This window comes from Falco peregrinus, chromosome 11 (genome assembly GCF_023634155.1).
Source record: "Falco peregrinus isolate bFalPer1 chromosome 11, bFalPer1.pri, whole genome shotgun sequence".
Taxonomy (NCBI): Eukaryota; Metazoa; Chordata; class Aves; order Falconiformes; family Falconidae; genus Falco; species Falco peregrinus.
Window position 1 is genome coordinate 10,777,967 of NC_073731.1, and position 18,577 is coordinate 10,796,543.

Sequence of the window (18,577 nt, forward strand, 5' to 3'; positions counted from 1 at the left end):
AGGTAATCAGTACTTGGCAAAAGCATATAGAATTCATGAGAGATTGAAGTGTGTATCTTTGGATTTCAGTCCCCTGATCAGGATCCATCAAGGATATTGCTGCTTTCACTGAAAATGTCCCGAGTTTATGGGAAACTGAAACTCATGGAGTCAAGCCAGTTGGAAAGGACCACCAGAGATTTTCTAGTCCTACCCCCTGCTCAAAGCAGGTCCAGTGGCAGCAGAATCTCAGGGCCTTGCCTCTATTAAATTTTGAGTATTTTGAAGGATGGAGGTCCCACAATCTCTCTAGGACTCTTACAGTCCGACCACACATGCGGTTTAAAATAAAGAACAAAACTACTTTTATCAGGATGTAATTTCCCATGTTCACAGTTGTGTTCATTGCTTTTCATCCTAACCCTGAGCACCTCCAAGATGAGCCAGGTCTTGTAGTCTTTCTACCCTCCCATTAGGTAGTGGTAGACAGCAGTAGGATGCCCCATCGCCCCTGCTCTCTCAGCCTCTCCTCGCATGTCATCTGCTCCAGCTACTGACCCACTTGGCCCCATGCAGGACCCGCTCGGGTGTGTCAGTGCCTCGTTTCTACTGGGGACCTCAAAGCTGAACGCTACTCCAGCTGTGGGCTCACAATTGCTAAATAGAGGGGAGGCATCAGTTTCCTGCACCTGCAGGCTCTGCTCTTGCTAATACCGGTCCCTCTTGTCCTTCACACAAGCCAAATACAACCACTTGGCGCTTTCATAATACATGCGGCTTTGCACTAGTACAGTTAAGTGGAATCCCTCTTCATTTTTTGATGTGATTTTGATGGCCAGAGTTAAGATTTTGAACAACTACGGGTATGATAGGAAGTTGGATATAATTTTTCATCCTGGTACCAGCCTTAGGGAGGATATTTTTTAGTTCTCTTTAGGATTAGCTAAAGAATTACATAAATGAAATCTCCAAAGTTAGAAGGAAAAATGAAATCTTCAGTGAACAGTTCATTTTTAAAATTCAGATAGACAGAAGCCAACAAGATTGCAGTAATTGTCTCAGACTTTTTTGTTTCCTTTGATTATTTTTTTGTTGTTGTTTTCCAGGGCTTCCAGCAATTAATGGTGAATTTTAGTTTTCTTTCTCTTCTTTTTGATAACTTGAATTGATCGAACTGTGTGTAATAAAATTCTAATCCTAAGAAACTATTTCCCCTGTTCTCACTGAAATATGGATGTATCAGTTTCTCTCCATTTCTGAATACTTTTCTGAATACATTTCTGAATACAGCTGAGCATTATCCTAAGACCTCAATACTCATTCAGGCATCTAACAAGACCTGTACATGAGGCACAGTACTAGAGCAGATCGATTATCCTGTGTTCTTGTGTGTGTATATGTGTGTGTATATATATCATTTCACTTTTTTAACAGAAGAAAATGTCTCCTCTTTTTAATACAAGCTGTGTCACATCACTCACAGGAGAAGTGGGAGGTCTCAGAAATCAGAAAACAGCAGAAAAGATTTGGCTTTGTTCATACTACAAAAGTATCCCATGTACAAAAACACCAATGAAAATACGTTCTTATTCCACCTTGACAGCTTCTTTTTTTTGTGTGACATCCAGTTTTTGTGTTGGTATTGCTAATGCAGGCTTTGTAAGGACAAAGACAGCTCCAGGCATTACTTGGATGTCACTGTCGTTCCTTCTTTACCTATAAATGCAGTTTGATTTCAAGCTGGGGTGAACGAGATTCAGGGGTTTGATCACATACCGTAGTATTTTTCAGTGGACCAGTCAGACTGACAGACCACCAGTGGCTGAAATATCCACTGTGAATTTCAAAGGGTTTGAAGGTGTTTTAAAGTAGATGGCAGTATAAAACATTAATTCAAAGATTTGTATCAACCTCACAGCAGGCAAATTAATAATCCTCTGCACTAAAAGTCAGCATAGAAAGCATCAAGCTCAGAGGGAGTATATGGAAGCAAGATGTTCCAGTAGAAATCTGCATTTAACATTATGCACGATCACTTGACATCAGTAAATTCTCCGCTCTATTAAAAAAATCCATTGTTTTCCTCCAGACTCTCTTTAGTCCCCTTCTCCTTGTTTTCTTCTCTTTCTTTCTATGCTACAGGTTTTTGTTGGGAAAGCACACAGGCAGAAACAGCACCCGTTTTTCCCACCCATTGTCTGTGCATTTGCGCGCTGGATCTTTCTTCTGCAGTTTCTACAAGAGCAGCAGTGAAAGCCTAGCTCAGATCATGCAGTGGTACATGCTTTTTCAAGCTTCGCTACTGCTTGCCTATTCAAATAGCCAGAAGCCTGGCAGAGCAGAGCTGGCTTTATTTGTTGAGTCTTGTCTAGCGAAGTGAAAAGGGCTGATGATTTTTTTCCTGGCTGCATTTTTGCACATGTGGGGGTAGGGAATGAAATTATTTCTTTTGTCCCCTACTTGCAGCTCATTGAGAAGCAGGCATGCATATAAAATTACTGTATCTCAGGGCTTACCTTTAGGGACAGGAGGCAGAAAAAACAGATTTATAAGCTTGTCTGGAAACACTGAGGATGCTGAGAGCAGACACAAAAGTGGGACGTAACAGAATAATAAAACACAATGAATAGAGGACTAACAAAAACCTTTTGAATTAATATGACAGTTTAATTTTGTCCCTTGTAAGAAATACCACATTACTGGATGTATTAAGGGGGCAAAAAAATGTTATGCCAATGTTTCCAAGACACAAAAGCATCAAAGCACAGCATAGGTTTGAAAAGTCACCATGAAAAATATGTAACAAAATATCCGCTCTTTTTTTTTTCCTAGCTATTAAATTATGCCTGCAACTAAAGAGAAGTTATCTTGGATGAACTTCAGTGATGAGGGGTGAAACACAATCCTATTTCTCTCTAGGTCTAGTTCACACCCAATTGGATCAATGAGTACTAACCTGCATCTCAGCTTTTCAGTGAGCTTTTGTGGATTTTTTTAACCACATATTTCACCTAACTGTTCTGCAGTCAGTGGTAAAGCTACAGTCTCCTTCAGTTCTTCAGCTTGTGTTACTGCCTGTGAACTCTGCTTTGTGTAGCATTAACCATCCCCATGATTTGTAATCGTTTTAACTACTGATGAGTATGAGCATTACTGTGGCTTTTTTGTCATTTGCCCAGTAAACTGAATGTAGCTTCAGGGTGACTCTTGTAGTTCATGTCTTTTGCATGTTTAGGGTATTTTGGTTAGAGAATGGAGTGAGGTAGAAAAGGAGGTTATCAGAACAGGCACCAGATGCTAAAAATGGCGTTTGTTTGCAAAACTAGGTTATATACTCTTGAGTCCTAAACAGATGGGAGTAATTACTGGATTTTCTGGAATATATGATATTATTGATATATATCAATATGTTCTTGATTCCTAAACTAATGGTTTGTTAAAGTTGCAGATGTTAAAGTTTAGATACGAATATGATTTAGATACAAAGAATTCACTGAGATTGAAAGAAGCCATGGATTCTGAAATGCATTGCTCGTTATGGTTACTCTTCCATACCACATGTGCAAGCTCAGAGCTGTGAAATGAAGAATTCACAGAAATTTATAACATCTCTCCTTTGACCTCCAACCTAGTAATCTATATTAAACCCTTACAAAAAAGTACGGGAAAATTTTAATTTAAATTAGAAGAGCTTTGAGGCGTCTACAGAGACATGGATGCTAATACACAAATTTCCATCTTGTATTTGAACAAAGCTGTTGATGGTGTTTTATATATGTATGAAGTGTATAGCTACTTTTCCTGCAAAAATTACACAAGTAACAGAATTTGAAGGTTCATTTGAAACTTTCAGCAAAGTGAGGAATCTGAACTGCAACATCTGAGATAAGTTTGAAGTCATCCAACTTCACTGTAGTGTCTTTCGTGCAGTTTTCCCCTCCAAACCCTGTACTTAGCTGACGTAATATAAAACGGATTAAAAATGTTCATCTGCTGTATAAGCTGTTGTGAATGAAAGAGCAGAGCTGGGGAGAAGCTATGAAAGCTGAAAATGGTGAAAGACAATGAAAGCAAAAAACCTCGTTCTTGTAGTAGGATAATTTTCACTTGACTGGAAGGCATGGGTACAAAAGCTGCCTGCTGGACATGGAGCCAATAGGCACAGAAATGTGTATTTCGGTCAACAGTGTATACTTCTAACAACTTGATGGGGAGTGGTATTTTACCCACAGTCTGAGAGTAAAGACAAGCTGCCTTTCAGTAGGCATGGCAAAATCTGCCTTTCAATGTGTTTGGTTTGAGGATGAGAGATGGCAAGATGTGGCCACCTCCAGTCCATGAAAATTTGCGTACTGTGTATAACATGCTATGGTTTATTGCCCTTATGGTTAGGATACTATTTCTCCGTATTTTCACAATTCATCAATACACGTATTGAATTTTTTTTAATTGTAATTTTCTTTAAGTCGTCTTTTCTTGAGATAGAGGAACAGAATAAACTGAAACAATTGAAACAGTGAAACAAAAGCTCACAGTTAGTTCTTTAAAAGTCATGTAATTTGTGTTTCCTGAATGCTTATTATAATGTTAATAATGCTCATAATTATAAAGTCATTGATTCTTAAGTGCTTGAGTTCTATGAAAACACGAGAAAGATTACATTAGTCTCACAGAGCAAAAAGTCGTTCAGGAAAAGATCATTCTGCATCCTCTTTTAAGATGGTAGTGATGAGGTTCCTTGTATTTTCATAATTCTTTGGGTATTATTTTATTCTAACAATTATGTATATTAAAACACATTAATATTTCTAGCTACCATATTAATTAAAACAAATTTTCTACTCCCAACGTATTTAAGTGGTGTCCAAAAGTAAGTAGTATACTGTTCATAAATACCTAATAATTGGCAATAATATCCTCATTTTCAAAAAGCATAATCTGGTACTGCAAAGTATACTGGAAGAAGTGATATATGTTTTCATTGAATAGACATATTAAGTGATTTTCAGAGATCTTTCACAGCATATCTTACATTCCTTTTTGGTATTCAAAGTCTTTCCTGCTTGAAATTTCAGCAGAAGTGATCTTATTCACACAGAGAAAGATTTGATCTACTGAGTCATGTGCTTTGATTTGCAGCTTGGTAGTCCCAGTCAACTGAGAGTCGGAGGAAGCTCTGTTCAGTTTCTAAAGTTTAAAAAAAAAAGTCTGCATGAAGTTTTGATTAAATATTTTTGGAGAAAAGTGGGCAAAATTAATAGATGACATTCAGTTTTAAATATATGCAGGAAAGCTGATTTCATCGTGAATAAAAAATGCAGCATTTTTTCTTGTTTCAGTATTTCAAAAACTTTATGCAGTTTTATACTCTGTGATGAGTGTATATCACTTTAAAACAAAGTCTGTTTCTTGAGTTGTATGAGAAGTACCAAGAATATTCAATCATCAGAAGCAAAATTAATTAAAAATTATTCTTTTTGATATTGTATTGTGTATGCCTTTTTATGAACATAAATTTGAGGTTACTTGAGTATTTTAATTATTTTGTTTACGTTTTCTTACCTTCAGAACCGACATACATAACAATAGGTCCGCCCACCTGCGAGATTTTGGTGAACTGCACTTTGACTGAAAAAGACTGTATCTATAGCTTCAAACTGGACCAAAATGGTTGCCGCATTTGTCAGTGCAAAACTAGTGAGTATGCAAAAATACAGAGGCTTCTATCTTTTATTTTAAGATGTATGTGAAAATGCTAGTATGCTTGTTTTTTCCATTCATAACGTTGGTTACGCATTGTATTAGGATGCTTGTGCTTTATAGTTGTTCTTCTTTAAAGGATAGGTTTCCAATTTCTGACATGGCTCATCTGCTTGCTTAAAATGTGTTTGGAGGAAAACATAAAACGTCTGACTTCAGGTAGAAATTAACACCTGCATAGAAAAGGTAATAATTTGGAACTTTGTTCATTCAGACTTTGAGAAGTCAGGCTTCCACATTTCATTTTCCTCTCTGTATGTAGAGAGTTTAAGAGCATCTAGGTTTGCACTTCAAAAATTCCTGTTGCTAAACAGCATATTTTCAACATAGCTATGCTTAGGTTTTGAGGATAAATGTTTGAAAATTACATGCCTAGGGGTGTGTTCGTATATATACAAACATATCCATATATATATATATTATATAATATGTTATTATATTTGTATTTTTAAAATATATAGATATAATACTTTAGTTAGGATTTATGCAGGTTTTAACATGTATTTCTTCCCCAAGGAAAATCATTGTACCTTATGAGAATTTTGTGTGTATCAGCAAAGCAGGAAAAACATATTTTCTGTATGTTTCCTTAAGAATTTGATGTTTACAGATGAAATATAAAGCAAAGTCAGGTTGGTTGTTGGAACTGACCAACAAAGGACACCTGTTGTAATACTGGTCTCAGCTGCAGGATGCATCACTCTGGCTGCCAGCCCAGCCAAGGAGCGGGCTTAAACCCTCTCTGTAACTTTATTGTGGTTCTGCAGCTTCCTTGTAGCCTCTAAGGCTTTCACAACTAAAGTCGTATTCTATTCCTCCTCTTCTGATTTCAGTCTGCCTGTTCTCAGCCACTTTCTAAACCAACATGACTGTTTTAGTGGTCCCCGGAAGAAATGGTCAAAATAAAACTCTTAACTGGTAACTGGCACAAACTGAAGTTGTAGGATTGGATCGGTGTTTTGCTTAAGGAGTAAGAGAAGGGTTTGTCCTGGCTTTTTTAACTTTTTTTTTTTTTTCCTGGGGAAATGTGCTTTTTTTAATTTCCGTAAGGCAAAGGACAAGGACATCCTAACAACTAAATGTATGGCAGGCAATAATGTCATTATTGTAATATAGAAAGAATACTGTTGATTGCAAGTTATATTCATGGCAAGGGCGACTTTCCATAGCTTGCATCCAAGCTATTGTATACTTACTTTGCTTAGTTCTTCCTAAGGACAAAATTAGAAAGTTAAGATCTGCCTTTAAGATTGCAGTTTGATTTTCCTTCTTTTTTTAATGTTGTTAAATTGATTGGGAAGTTTGACACAAAAAAGAAGATGGACATACTCAGCAAATGTCATCATCTATGCCTGCGCATGCAGTCCTCCCCACCAGTTTGATGCACAGAGTACCCATCACTCCAAAGGATCATTTCTTTTCTCCTAGATTAACAGATTGTACGTGTACGTATACCACATCCCAGGAAGTCTCTGTTCTTGCTTGGAGTGTTCCTTATTAAATAGTGCTTAAGAACCTATTTGAGGGTATTTTTCTCTTGCCAGATTTGCTTGAAATTATTTTCATTTTGCAGTAGCAAACTACCTGGAGCAAGCTTAATAATATAATTTGTCTGTCATCTTTTTTTTCCAGTTATATAACTTAAATAGTAGATTGCTTAAATCTCCTCAGTCATTCAGAGAGGGGATACCTTTATTTTTCTAAAGAAGTGAAGAAAAATAACAGATTGGAAGTCACTGTCACTCGGTGGTTATCCATCAAAATGACAGAATTTTTCTGTCAAGTAATGTCTCTACCTTGCAAGGCTCTGGACGAATGAGTGAGTGAGCACTGAGAAAAAAAGGAGTTTTAGGTCAAATGTGCTGAAAACGTACTGTGCTAGTTCTCTTCCTTTTGAGATCCTACATACTTCCATCTCCAAACCAGTTTAGTTGCATCTCAGCTCTCTTAAGTATGAGAGAATGTGTATTCTCTTTCGCTTGTGTAGACACATGTGGACTTCTGGGAACATCACTGTCTTAATACTGCACCTACTTGTTTCTTGCTGGTCAAAGCTGCTCAACTGAGTCAGATTTAAAGTGCCTGAGTAAAGGAGGCCCACATGCCTCTATTACCATTTGAATCCATCATATCCTAATTCTACTATTCTCTTTCCAATAAAGTTTTCTCTTTTGCTGGTTTCTTAGATATCTCTGCTGAAGATTTGTTATACTTTAATCTATTTCAGCCAAACTAAAAGCAAAATGACAAAGTGGAAGAACATAGAGTAAAGCTGTAAATTGTTCATCGTTACTACCGTCATTTACATTCCTCTCGCCAGAAATCAGTACAACGGGTGTATTTGAAAAAAATTATCTAAGTACGATATCATGAAACTTAGTTGGTGCTTTATTGTCTCCAGCTTGACTCAAGAAAGAAGCAAATCATCACATTTCTAGAATACAATTTTAATAGTAGTAGTTTACTTTATGCTTTATTCTTCCTGTTTTTGCAGTGAACGCAAAGACATGCTGTAACAACACGCAGTGAAAACATTCACGCTGTAAAGTAAAATAACAAGAAAAAAAAAAAAAGAGAGGCAGACCACAGTTGTAAGAGGATTACACCTCTGCCAGTAATGTTGCCCAGTGCTGGTGATTAAAGCGTATTTGGTGCTCTGCTGGCCTCAGCATACATCCTTCATGAACAGTACATGTTTGAGGGCTTTTTTGTTGCTTATTCTAGATTTGAAGCATATATTAGCAAGATAGCTTTGCATGAGAAAAGCACTACCACTGAGCAAAGAGTGATCACAGATAGATGGGGGGGGGGGGGGGGGGGGGGGAGTTCCAGTGAGTAGAGACAGAACCATGAATGGTGAGGGAGAAAGAAGGAACATACTGACCCAGAATGTATAGAAGCCCAGGCAGCACTGCATGAGGATAAAAGGAAAAAATAAAACCCATAATGTAGGAAGAACTGCTGCAAAATACCACGAATAAAACTAAAACAGAAGGGAAAACATGAAATGCATTACAAAAAAAAAAAAATTATATATATATATAAGATGATACAAGAACAAGAAACAAGTTGAAAAAAGTAAATAAGCAAAAAATTGTTACTTGTAGGATGCAGCCATTTCTGTTGTGTTTGGAGTGTCTAAGCCTTTTCTTTCATAGGGAGAACAGGAGTGGATTAAAGTCTTTAGGCGGAGTACCTTAGGGGAATGAAACGAGATCAGTGGTCGGCTACTTGTGAGGCAGAACTCCTGTTGCTCCAAAGAGGACTAGCAGGCACATTGTATAATGCCTGCTGATTGTAGTAACACAGGATTTAAAATCTGAAAGTTGCTGCCAGATACCAAATCATTCTTCAGTGAGAGTCTGCAGTGAGGGCCAGTACTTTATTTGACCTTGTCTATTCCCTGTATTATATTCACAGAAAAGAAAAACCTCTCCTGCAACAGAGCCTGTGGCATTTTACCCCAAATGAACGTGAAGTACTGTTCAGGGTATGACTGTGAGCATGTATGACTTTAGTATTTTCTAACCTTTCAAATCTTACTAAAATTGAATGAAATTAGAACATTGCTGTCAATTTTAAAAATTGTTTGCGTCATTTAGGAGGCTTACCTTTGCAGTCACAAGATGCAACTGCCATGCAATTTCATTAATTCCAGACTGCTTTTGGAGAGGCGCGATTGTAGAAGGCTGAGATGGGTCGTTTTCCCTGCAAATCATAATGCATCATCATCCCCTTTGTGTTGTGGCCTCTTCTGTCTGTCAAGGCAGACCATGAAATCACTGCTCAAAAATCAGAAATCTTGGTATATTATGTGTTTGCACAGTTCTCTAGACATAAACTCACCTGTTTCCCTCAAACACATTCTGTATAGATACAGAAGTATTTTTGGAAGAGCATTGATACCATTTCCTTAAATCAGAAGAAAATGTATTCTACCATGGAGGAAAAAAGGAACTACTGTTGTTCACTCTATAGTAGCAGACATCTGCAGCATGGACTTAAATATTCTGGCAAGTCACACCATCTCCCTTTATACCTGATGAAGCGGAGTGGAATTCTAGCATGAAATTTGGGGTTGGCAGTGTGGGACTTGGTCTAGTTGTGTAGATGTTGGAAGGTTTGAGAAAAGTTAAGTAGGTGCATCTACAGGCTGTGTATAAATACCAGCGGTTAAGGCTCTGGAAAAGTGTACGGAGTGATGATGGGAAAAAGCCTGAGAAAAACTTTACAGGGACTACAATGGGAGAATACATCTCAGCTCCTCTTTTCTGTGTGTTAATCATCCACTAGTTAGTTTGGGATGGGTTATCCTAATGTTTTGTAACTCTTCCTACCCAAAATTTAAATATTTAATTCCTTTACTCCTGTAAATAATCTATACTGAGGGATGTGTTCTGAGCACTTCACACCTCCCTCAGTGTTAATTTTGTTTGTTTAAACTAACATATTTTATCTTTACTTTGATATCAAGCTAAGGTGGGGCAAATAGTCATACACACTAATTGTGCAAAATGTACACTTCAGTGTAAAATCCCTGGAAATAGCAAAGTAAAAAATAAAGTAACACTTCTCTATTTTAGTAACAATTATCTCCCATTGTTACCTTGACTTACTCCATGGGGAAAAAAGACTGTAAAAAGAAAGACAATCCAGGAAGTCTCCTTTAGAGCAAAGAGAGCACATCTTCGATTTTTGAGTAATTTTGTAGACCTGGCAGAAGGAGGATGTTTTATTATCCTTCTGCAGCAATGTGAAACGGAATAGCTATTACATATTAGACCTCAGTTAGTGAAGTACAGGCACTGAAAACTGGGGATGAAACATGTTTCTTAAAAATTTAAAGCTTAGATCAGAAAAAAGTACATACTCGAACACTAAGTACACATGTGGAAGATAGCGGAAGTGGTCCCTGAAGAGGGTGGAATTATGATGAACTACTCTTGCCAAATAAATATTATCTGTCTTCTCACCAGAATAAAAGTCTTTGGCAGGGATCTCTGAAGATTACAATGTAATTGTTTTGGTCATGGTTACAATGTAAATGCAGTAGAAGCAGATAAGAACTTCACTTGACTTGTGGAAAAACAAAACAAAACCAATATGCTGCTAGAAGGTTTGTGGAAGCTTGATCATTTTCCAGTAATTCCACCTTTGAGATACCACTGCTACAAAATCCATTTTCATGAAGTCGTCATGTGTTGTATGTGAATCCTAGAGTTGTTTAGAGCAAGTATCCAAGTGGGTAATTTGCCTCAACGGACTCATGAGATTATTTTTTTAAACAAGGTTTTCTAGCATCACAGTGCCCAGTCCCTTCATTTTTATCCAGCTATTGTGAATCGTGAGTTAATTCTAACAAAAGGAGGGAGGGTTAGTGTGGATCTGTGGAGGCAATATATTCAGAGAATTCCAGTTACTGATAAGTAACCTAGTTTTCTCCTTCATAAATTTGCCTCCCCAGATCCCCACCCCTGAAGATTAACCAGCAGTAGCAATCCACACCGAGAGGACGGCTGAGGAGTGCTTAATTATAAAGGTACTGTGAAACAGTTCTCCTGATATGATCTAGCCTCAGCATCAAGAAAATAATGGTGGTAAAGGTATGTAGCTAGCTTTGTGTAGCCACGCTACAAATTTTCAAAAAATGGACACCAGCCTAAGCCAAGTTGAAATACTGACATAATTCCTGTCAAGTATCTCTTAATATTCTCTGTCAGTCATTTTTTTATCTGTGAATTAGAGGATTGAAGACAAAGTATTTCAACAGGCTATGCATCTCTAGAATGCATTTTCAAAAGTTTTTTGACTAATATGACTTTCAGTCTTTACAGTACAATTATCAATGTGTCCATATGTAAAATAATAAATTGGAGAAAAATAAATATCCCAGTTTTAAGAGCTTAGAGGTTTTTATATGCCATATATATGCTAGAAGAAGGAAATTGAGAAATCATTTTTTAACTAAGTGTTAGCCGAAATTGCGATCAAGCTGTTCGATTTTCAAACAGAAGACCTTTATCAGACCTAAAAATGCAATTCATGGAATTCAATTATGTTTACTTTTTGGTTTGATTTTTTGAGCAATATTTTGTAACAGTCCAAATACTCATAGGTTCATGTGAGGTGAGGACATGAGCACTCTGAAATCAGGAATAAATCATGCATCTGATGGCTTGAATTCAGGTCAACGAATTCCTTTTGAGATCATTGCCTCTGAGATACCGTACCTGAGAAGGAGAGATTGCGTTGTATCTGAAGTATCCGACTGCTGAGTGAATCCTCACAAATACAAAGATTGCTACATTGCATATCCTGGGACAGAATTTTGTTGTCATCTCATTTGCAGGGTGGGCCCCGGACTATAGTAGGTCATGTTGATACATCAGCTGCTCTTAGGTGCTGATTTTTGTACATATCTATCTTTCCTTTAGCAGCCAGCGACTCAGTCTTAAAAACGAGGGTCAATGTTAGTGTCGAGTATGAGATACTTGGTGTAACACCACAGAGTTTGTGTGCAGTGTGCTGTGTAGAGCCTCACCGTATCTTGGTAATCATCTGTTCTTAAGACAAGACTTTCTTCTTCATCCCCCATATCCCAGACAGATTCCCCTTAAACAGTATCATGCTCTTCTGCAACTCTAGTGTTTATTTTATTATAGTCTGTGTCTATGTAGCTGTTTGTGAGTGGGCGAAGAAAAGGGGAGAAAGAAATCACTATATTTAAAAGGAATTTATAGGCAATGGTGACCAGGCTTAAAAACCTTGGTGCAAATGTTTGTTTGTTTGTTAATAATTCACAAATGTTTTTTGGAAGACCAATTCAGCTTCAACTATTCTTTCCCTTTCTACTTGTTTGTTGGGTTTTTTTTTCCAACAGCATCTTACTACATTGATCCAAATGAATCCAATCATTTGAAGTTCCCATATCGCAGTCAGCAATGTGTTAAACTGTTGCAAACCACAGAATGAAGTATTTGCTAGAACTACAGTTCTCAGAGGGGTCAAAGTCTGTAAGTAATAGCTTTTGCCAGTGTAGTGAGGTCTAGTGAAGAGAGCAACTAGAAATATGGACCTGTTAGTAACTGACTTTGTTGCTGCTTTTGCAGTCAAGGTTGCGCTTGGAAAAGAAAACTGCATGGTCTTGTGTGGGCTGGAGTCACTGCAATGAGTGTTTAGTGTATGTTTGTCCTCAAGTGACTGTGTTCCTAGCAGGAGTGTATGTTAATAATGTCATTGGTTGAGGACAAACTCTTGCCTTTCCATGATTATTGTCCTAGCCTTCTGCTGTTGAAATCCTTCCACAATTTTACATGGTATTTCAACTAATGTCTGTCCTCACACGAAAAAGCGAATTATTTGTGGTAATAATACAGTTCTATTGGCCTGCGACATTCAGAAACACATTCCTCCTTTTCCAAAGTCATATTACATCAGTATCATTCTGAGATCAGCTATCATCCTGTGCCTGAACTCTCAGCTTGTAGCAGAAATTCATGTTTTATTCCCTATGGGCAGCACGCAAATGTATATGTTTTCAATATTGAATATCACCCCACTATTATTATTTTGTCCCCCTAATACCTCCTGTTACCTTGTGGGGGGGAGCAATTGTTTTCTGTGTTGATGTTACCTCATTTCATGTTTCATAAGAAAAATTAATGAACATATTTCTACTTCTCACACAGAAAACTACTCTCCAGCCAGGTATTTCCCTAAGCAGCACAATGAGAGACATCTTCCTTTTAACTGGTTTCTTATTATTTTTTTCCTGGTTTAGAGTTCTATCTCCTACCTAACAGTTAGTTTAGCTCCCTAGGTGATGTCATTACAACTAATCAGTTAGAGAAGAAAAGGTGGCTCATACTATGTAATCAGAAGCTTGATCCTATTTTGTTAGAGGTGCAGTGAAATGCAGGTGCGTAATGCAGCTTGCTCAAACTCTGAAAGGTAGTTTTCCTTCTCCATTAGCTTTTAAAATGTTTCCTATACTCTCAGGTTACTCCTGATATACTTTTGAAGCAGTTATTAGCCCAGTTAGGGCTGGATCTCTTTCCTGCAAATACATTCTGTTATTTGGGATTCGGGTTCCTTGTGAAATTTATCTAAGCAGAGGTGGAAAAAGCCCTCAAACAACTAACCTCCTAACATTTCATCAGTTCATTGCAGTTGACTATCATGAACTAATTCTCTTTATTCTTTAGCATTTGTCACTTGAAATGCAAAACCTTAGCAGAAAATCTGCTTTTAGTTATCCTTTCATAATTAATTTGTGATTATTTTATTAATGATGAAGTTAAAGTTATAGCTAAGGCTATAGAAATATTGTCAGGATGAAAATTGCATACGCTGTATTTGAGTCACATTTGAATCTTTAGGCTTGCAACTTTTTCCCTTTTCTCTCTCTGAGAGCTACACTGTGCTTTGTAAAACTGATGGTTCACTCTGTTTTCTGAAAAAAATACTGGGTTTAAAATGCTGGACTAGGGTTTTCAGCAGGCCTCAGCAGAGAGACGTGAACTGTGTATGTACCAGATGGTACTTCAGTTTGAGACCACCTCTGTCATGTTTTTAATAATGTTTCAGTAGGAGAAATTTAGATGGTTAGAGGTAAAGTCAGAAAGCGGACTGGAATTAATCATAGAGAAATTTTTTTCAACAACTATTCAAAATCTATTTCCACAACTGGTAATGTCGTACTATCAGAAATTTAAGTACAACAACATGTTAGTTTTAGTAGCAACCATCTTCTCTGTAGGCATGATTTTTAGCTCTTATTAGAAAGACTTGTCAGCAGAAGTCTGTGGAGATTATTCTGATTTTCTCTTATAGCAGTGATATAACTCTAGTTCAGGTGTGAACAGTGAGCTGTATTGACTTCAGCAAACCTTCCCTGTACATTTGACATCACTAGAATTTTGGTGATATTTTGTATGGTCTTTGGTGTCCGTTCCTGAGAGGCAACAGTGGTTAGTCAGCTATCCATCCTAAGGCTCTGAAGAGTTTTTCTTCCTTGGCTATTTAGAAAGTGAAAATTCTTTTGAGGATAACTTGCTATGCAAAGGATTAAGCAAGGAAGATACTGCCTTGAGACTGGATCTTCTGGTTCGTATATCAGCTGGCTATTTGAGTTTTAAATATATTTAACATCATAAGCTACTTGGGATGACGCACTGACTTCCAGCTTGTATAGCACTTTTAGACACCTTGACTCTTTTAATAAAGTATATTAACTTTATACATAAAGAAATAGTTTTGCATCACTGAAAAGCAGTTTCTCTAACTGAATCAAAGCAGAAGAGAAGACTGAAAACAAAACCATATTTGGCTGTGGATTGTAAGGAATCATTATTTTGCCGTCTTCTTTAACTTCATGCTCAAAGCCGGGTGTTGCATTTTGATAGCTCTCCTTAACACATAATCTGGAGACAGGTAAGATAAAGATACATGCCAACTAAAAATATGTTCTTCTTTTTTCTATTTTTGTAGATTTTTTTTTATTTTATTTCGACCTCTTCCTTTCACTGTTTTAAGATGTGTATTTGTTTCTCCCATGCCTTTGCATTTGTACCCTCTTGTTTCTTGACCGGGCTTTCACGAGCCTGATGTTTATGGTCAGCCACCTAAATACTTCATCTCTGTGACAAAGTATGCTTCAGGAAATGAATGGTTCAGATCGATCCAACCTGTGCGATTCTGTAATTATTCACTCATCAGTTCTGAGCACCTGCAGGAGATACCATAACTTGCATCCTATCAAAGGTCACAACTGAATTTAATTCTTTTTGGAGATATTCCAGCGTAGGTGTACTTTTCCATACATTCCTTATAAAGTTTAAGTCTAACTTTAAAAATTATGACTACTGTATGAAGACATGCATAATGAAAGTTTTAGTTAATTTTATTATCACTATATTGCTGCCAGGGAATAATTGTCTACAAACATCCTAGTGTAAAAGCTCATAAATTAAAGACAAATTCTCATTATTTTAACTTGCTTTAAGGAAAGTCTTTGTGTTACACCTACATCACTGTTTACCAGAGAAGACTATCAGGATTTCCTCTGCATTATAATGTTCGGCATTAGTGGCTATGTTTTAAAAAGATAGAGTACTCTTCATAGATCAACCTGAACCTTTCAAGAACTTGTAAGACTGCATGAAGATCTTTGTATGTGTGTTTCTCTCTGAGTAAAGAAGAACCTGAGATACGGGTTACCATTGCTGTGCAAAGGTTAGATCTGACTGTGAGTAAATGCTTAAATCTTGTGGCATTGGTACTCTGCTGACAGAGAACCTCTAGAGGATGTGGAAGGGTCTGGCATTTCTTTTTCTGTATACTGAATGACAAAAGAACCTGCACCCTTTTGGCTTCAGACACCAAATTTACATAAAAGTGGCAAGGTGGGAGAAACAAACCTGATGATCTTCATACCACTGAAAATGAGAACTGCTGTTTGGGATAATAAGGCTTTGACGTTGCATTGCACTTGTATGCCCAAATTCCACCACAGAAGTAGGTGGCGAATTGGCCAGTTTTCTCTGAGGCTTCAGTTTCACTCTGAGGTACTAAGAAACGTGCCGCCTTCACCAAATGAGCATGAACCTGGTAGAATAGATACGGGAATGCTTAGCTTAGCCAATCTGGTTAACTCTATACATTGCAGTCTTAAATGCAACCTCACAAGAACAGGCAGAAGAGAAAGCATTTCAGTGAAGCAAAGAATCCTTCTGTGGTCTGCCTTCAATACATTACCTGGTTAGAGACGTGAAGATTAACTTAATTTCAGACCCACAGAAGTAGTGTAAGGAACAGAGAATGTGCTGATCTTTGGAAAAACCCTGTGCCTACATGTTCATACACCTAAAGGAAAGTGATCTTCAGAGCTCAGATGAGGAGCACATCTGGAGGAGCGCTCTTCAGCTGCCCTCAGTATAACCAGTACTTTGTAGTGGTGTGAATGTTTCAACTGGGGATCAGCCATCCTTTAATTATCACTCTGAAAGTCGGCCCTTTGGATATCACCCATTACATTCTTCCGTTGAAGAGTCCCAATTCTATTTCCCTTTTCCTATTTTGATCTTATTTTGGCTATTATAATAAAGGCCATTTGTGTCGTGTGTGTGCCCCCACCCCCACCCCCCCCATGTTTTGTATCCCTAGAGTAACAGAAATCATAATTTTCTGTGTCCTCTCACCTCTGCAACTGATAAATGAATTTTGTATCCCAGAGTATGTTAAGAGTGGTCTTTGTGGCACCTTCTTTCAAGAAGAACAAAAAGAAACTGGTCATTCTCGAAATAGTAAATTCCAATGAGAGGGAATGTAATGACTGTTATTTATCTCTGTACTGGAGAAACTGAGATGCCAGGGACTCAGCATCCCCTTCATGCCACAAGATGCTGATAAAAAAATGGTAGTGGACTTCAAGGACTTCAAGAGACAGGTCTTTTAGTCTAGCATCTCTAAGCTTAGATCATATATTTGGGTATTACAGGTCATATTTTTTAAAAGTACCTGCTTAATCACCAAAGAGTTGACAGCAAAGAGCATAAAGAATAAAAGTTGTGAATATATCCTAACCTTTCAGTTCTATTTTAAATAAGTAGAGGAGAAATAAAGGTGCTGTATATTCAACAGAAACTTATTAAATCCATATAATGGGTTGAAAGTACACGTTATTTTAACTGTTCTCTAAAAGGCTAACAGAGTCACAGATGTTGAACTCCTTTGGCTGTGCATCTGTTCATAAAATCATGTTAGTTTAGGGTATCAGGTAGTACTCCCCAGGGTCTTGACTGAAACAGAAAACAACCTGTAGTGTCTGCTCATGCAGCTTCGGTCACTACTGGAGAATTCTGTTGATTATTTTAAAATTAGGACAGTCCGAAGGTAAGGCTTACCAGTATTGTAAAAGGGAACAGATTTAGTCTCCTAAAGATGTGGTGGTTTGGTATAAACAGTTGTCACGATGTGATAACCCGTGTGTCTCCTTTGCAGGGGAGGAGCTGTGCACCGGCCTCATTTCGGGCTGTTCTTTGGACTGTTCCTTCGGCTTCCAGACTGATGTCCACAACTGTGAGATCTGTCAGTGCCGACCACGGCCTAAGAAGTGCAAACCCATTGAATGTGACAAGTACTGTCCCTTTGGATACTTGTACGTATTCTTATTCTGAAACGTATTTAATACTATCCCTGTACATACTGAAAATATGAAAAATCCAGGCATGCGTACTTGGGTTTACTTTGTGGCAAAGCAGAGGGAAGTGTAGGAAAATAGAAATGTCAGTTCTTGATGTGAGATTGAAGTATTCTTCAAAATGGATTTTGATTAACAGATTAAGAAACAGCAACTAAGAAAACAGCGGCAGATTATAAAAGCAAAGGAGTGCTTAAATTTTTTTGAAGAACATTTGACAAACAAGATGAAAAAGCTGCTTACAAGTCATGTCTCTTGCATGTGGCTTTTTGAAATTCTGTTTGCCTGTTCTGCTGTGATACCCTTTTATTTTATAGCCCATTTATTTTGTTCAAATTATTTTATAGTATTTCAAGGTGTTTTTCAATGTTGATATGACAGCAGACTAGTTTTAGTTAGACATTTCTGATAGTTACTTTACAGGATTTGTGAAGAACAGTACTGTCTCTTATCTAAGGTTTTGTAATTCTTAAAAACCTGTACTGTTGGCTGGACTCCTTTCTCCATAAAAGGAAAGAATTGCAGTATTTATTCATTTATGGAACAGCTGGTGAAAACTGGGCAGATGTTTTGTCATATAGAAATGTCTTCATAATTATTCTGGTGGCTTTTATATATATATATATATATCACCAATAC

The 18,577-nt window shown here is 37.4% G+C and overlaps 1 protein-coding gene across 2 annotated transcripts in view; it reads left to right on the forward strand.

Moving 5' to 3' along the window:
* Positions 1-18,577, forward strand: part of CRIM1 (cysteine rich transmembrane BMP regulator 1) — a 188,329-nt gene that overhangs the window by 142,853 nt on the left and 26,899 nt on the right. For both annotated transcript variants that reach the window (XM_055816289.1, XM_055816288.1), the window contains 2 exons: positions 5,548-5,676; positions 17,740-17,896. In XM_055816289.1, the coding sequence (XP_055672264.1) occupies positions 5,548-5,676; positions 17,740-17,896 (286 nt within the window). The remainder of the gene's footprint in view (positions 1-5,547; positions 5,677-17,739; positions 17,897-18,577) is intronic.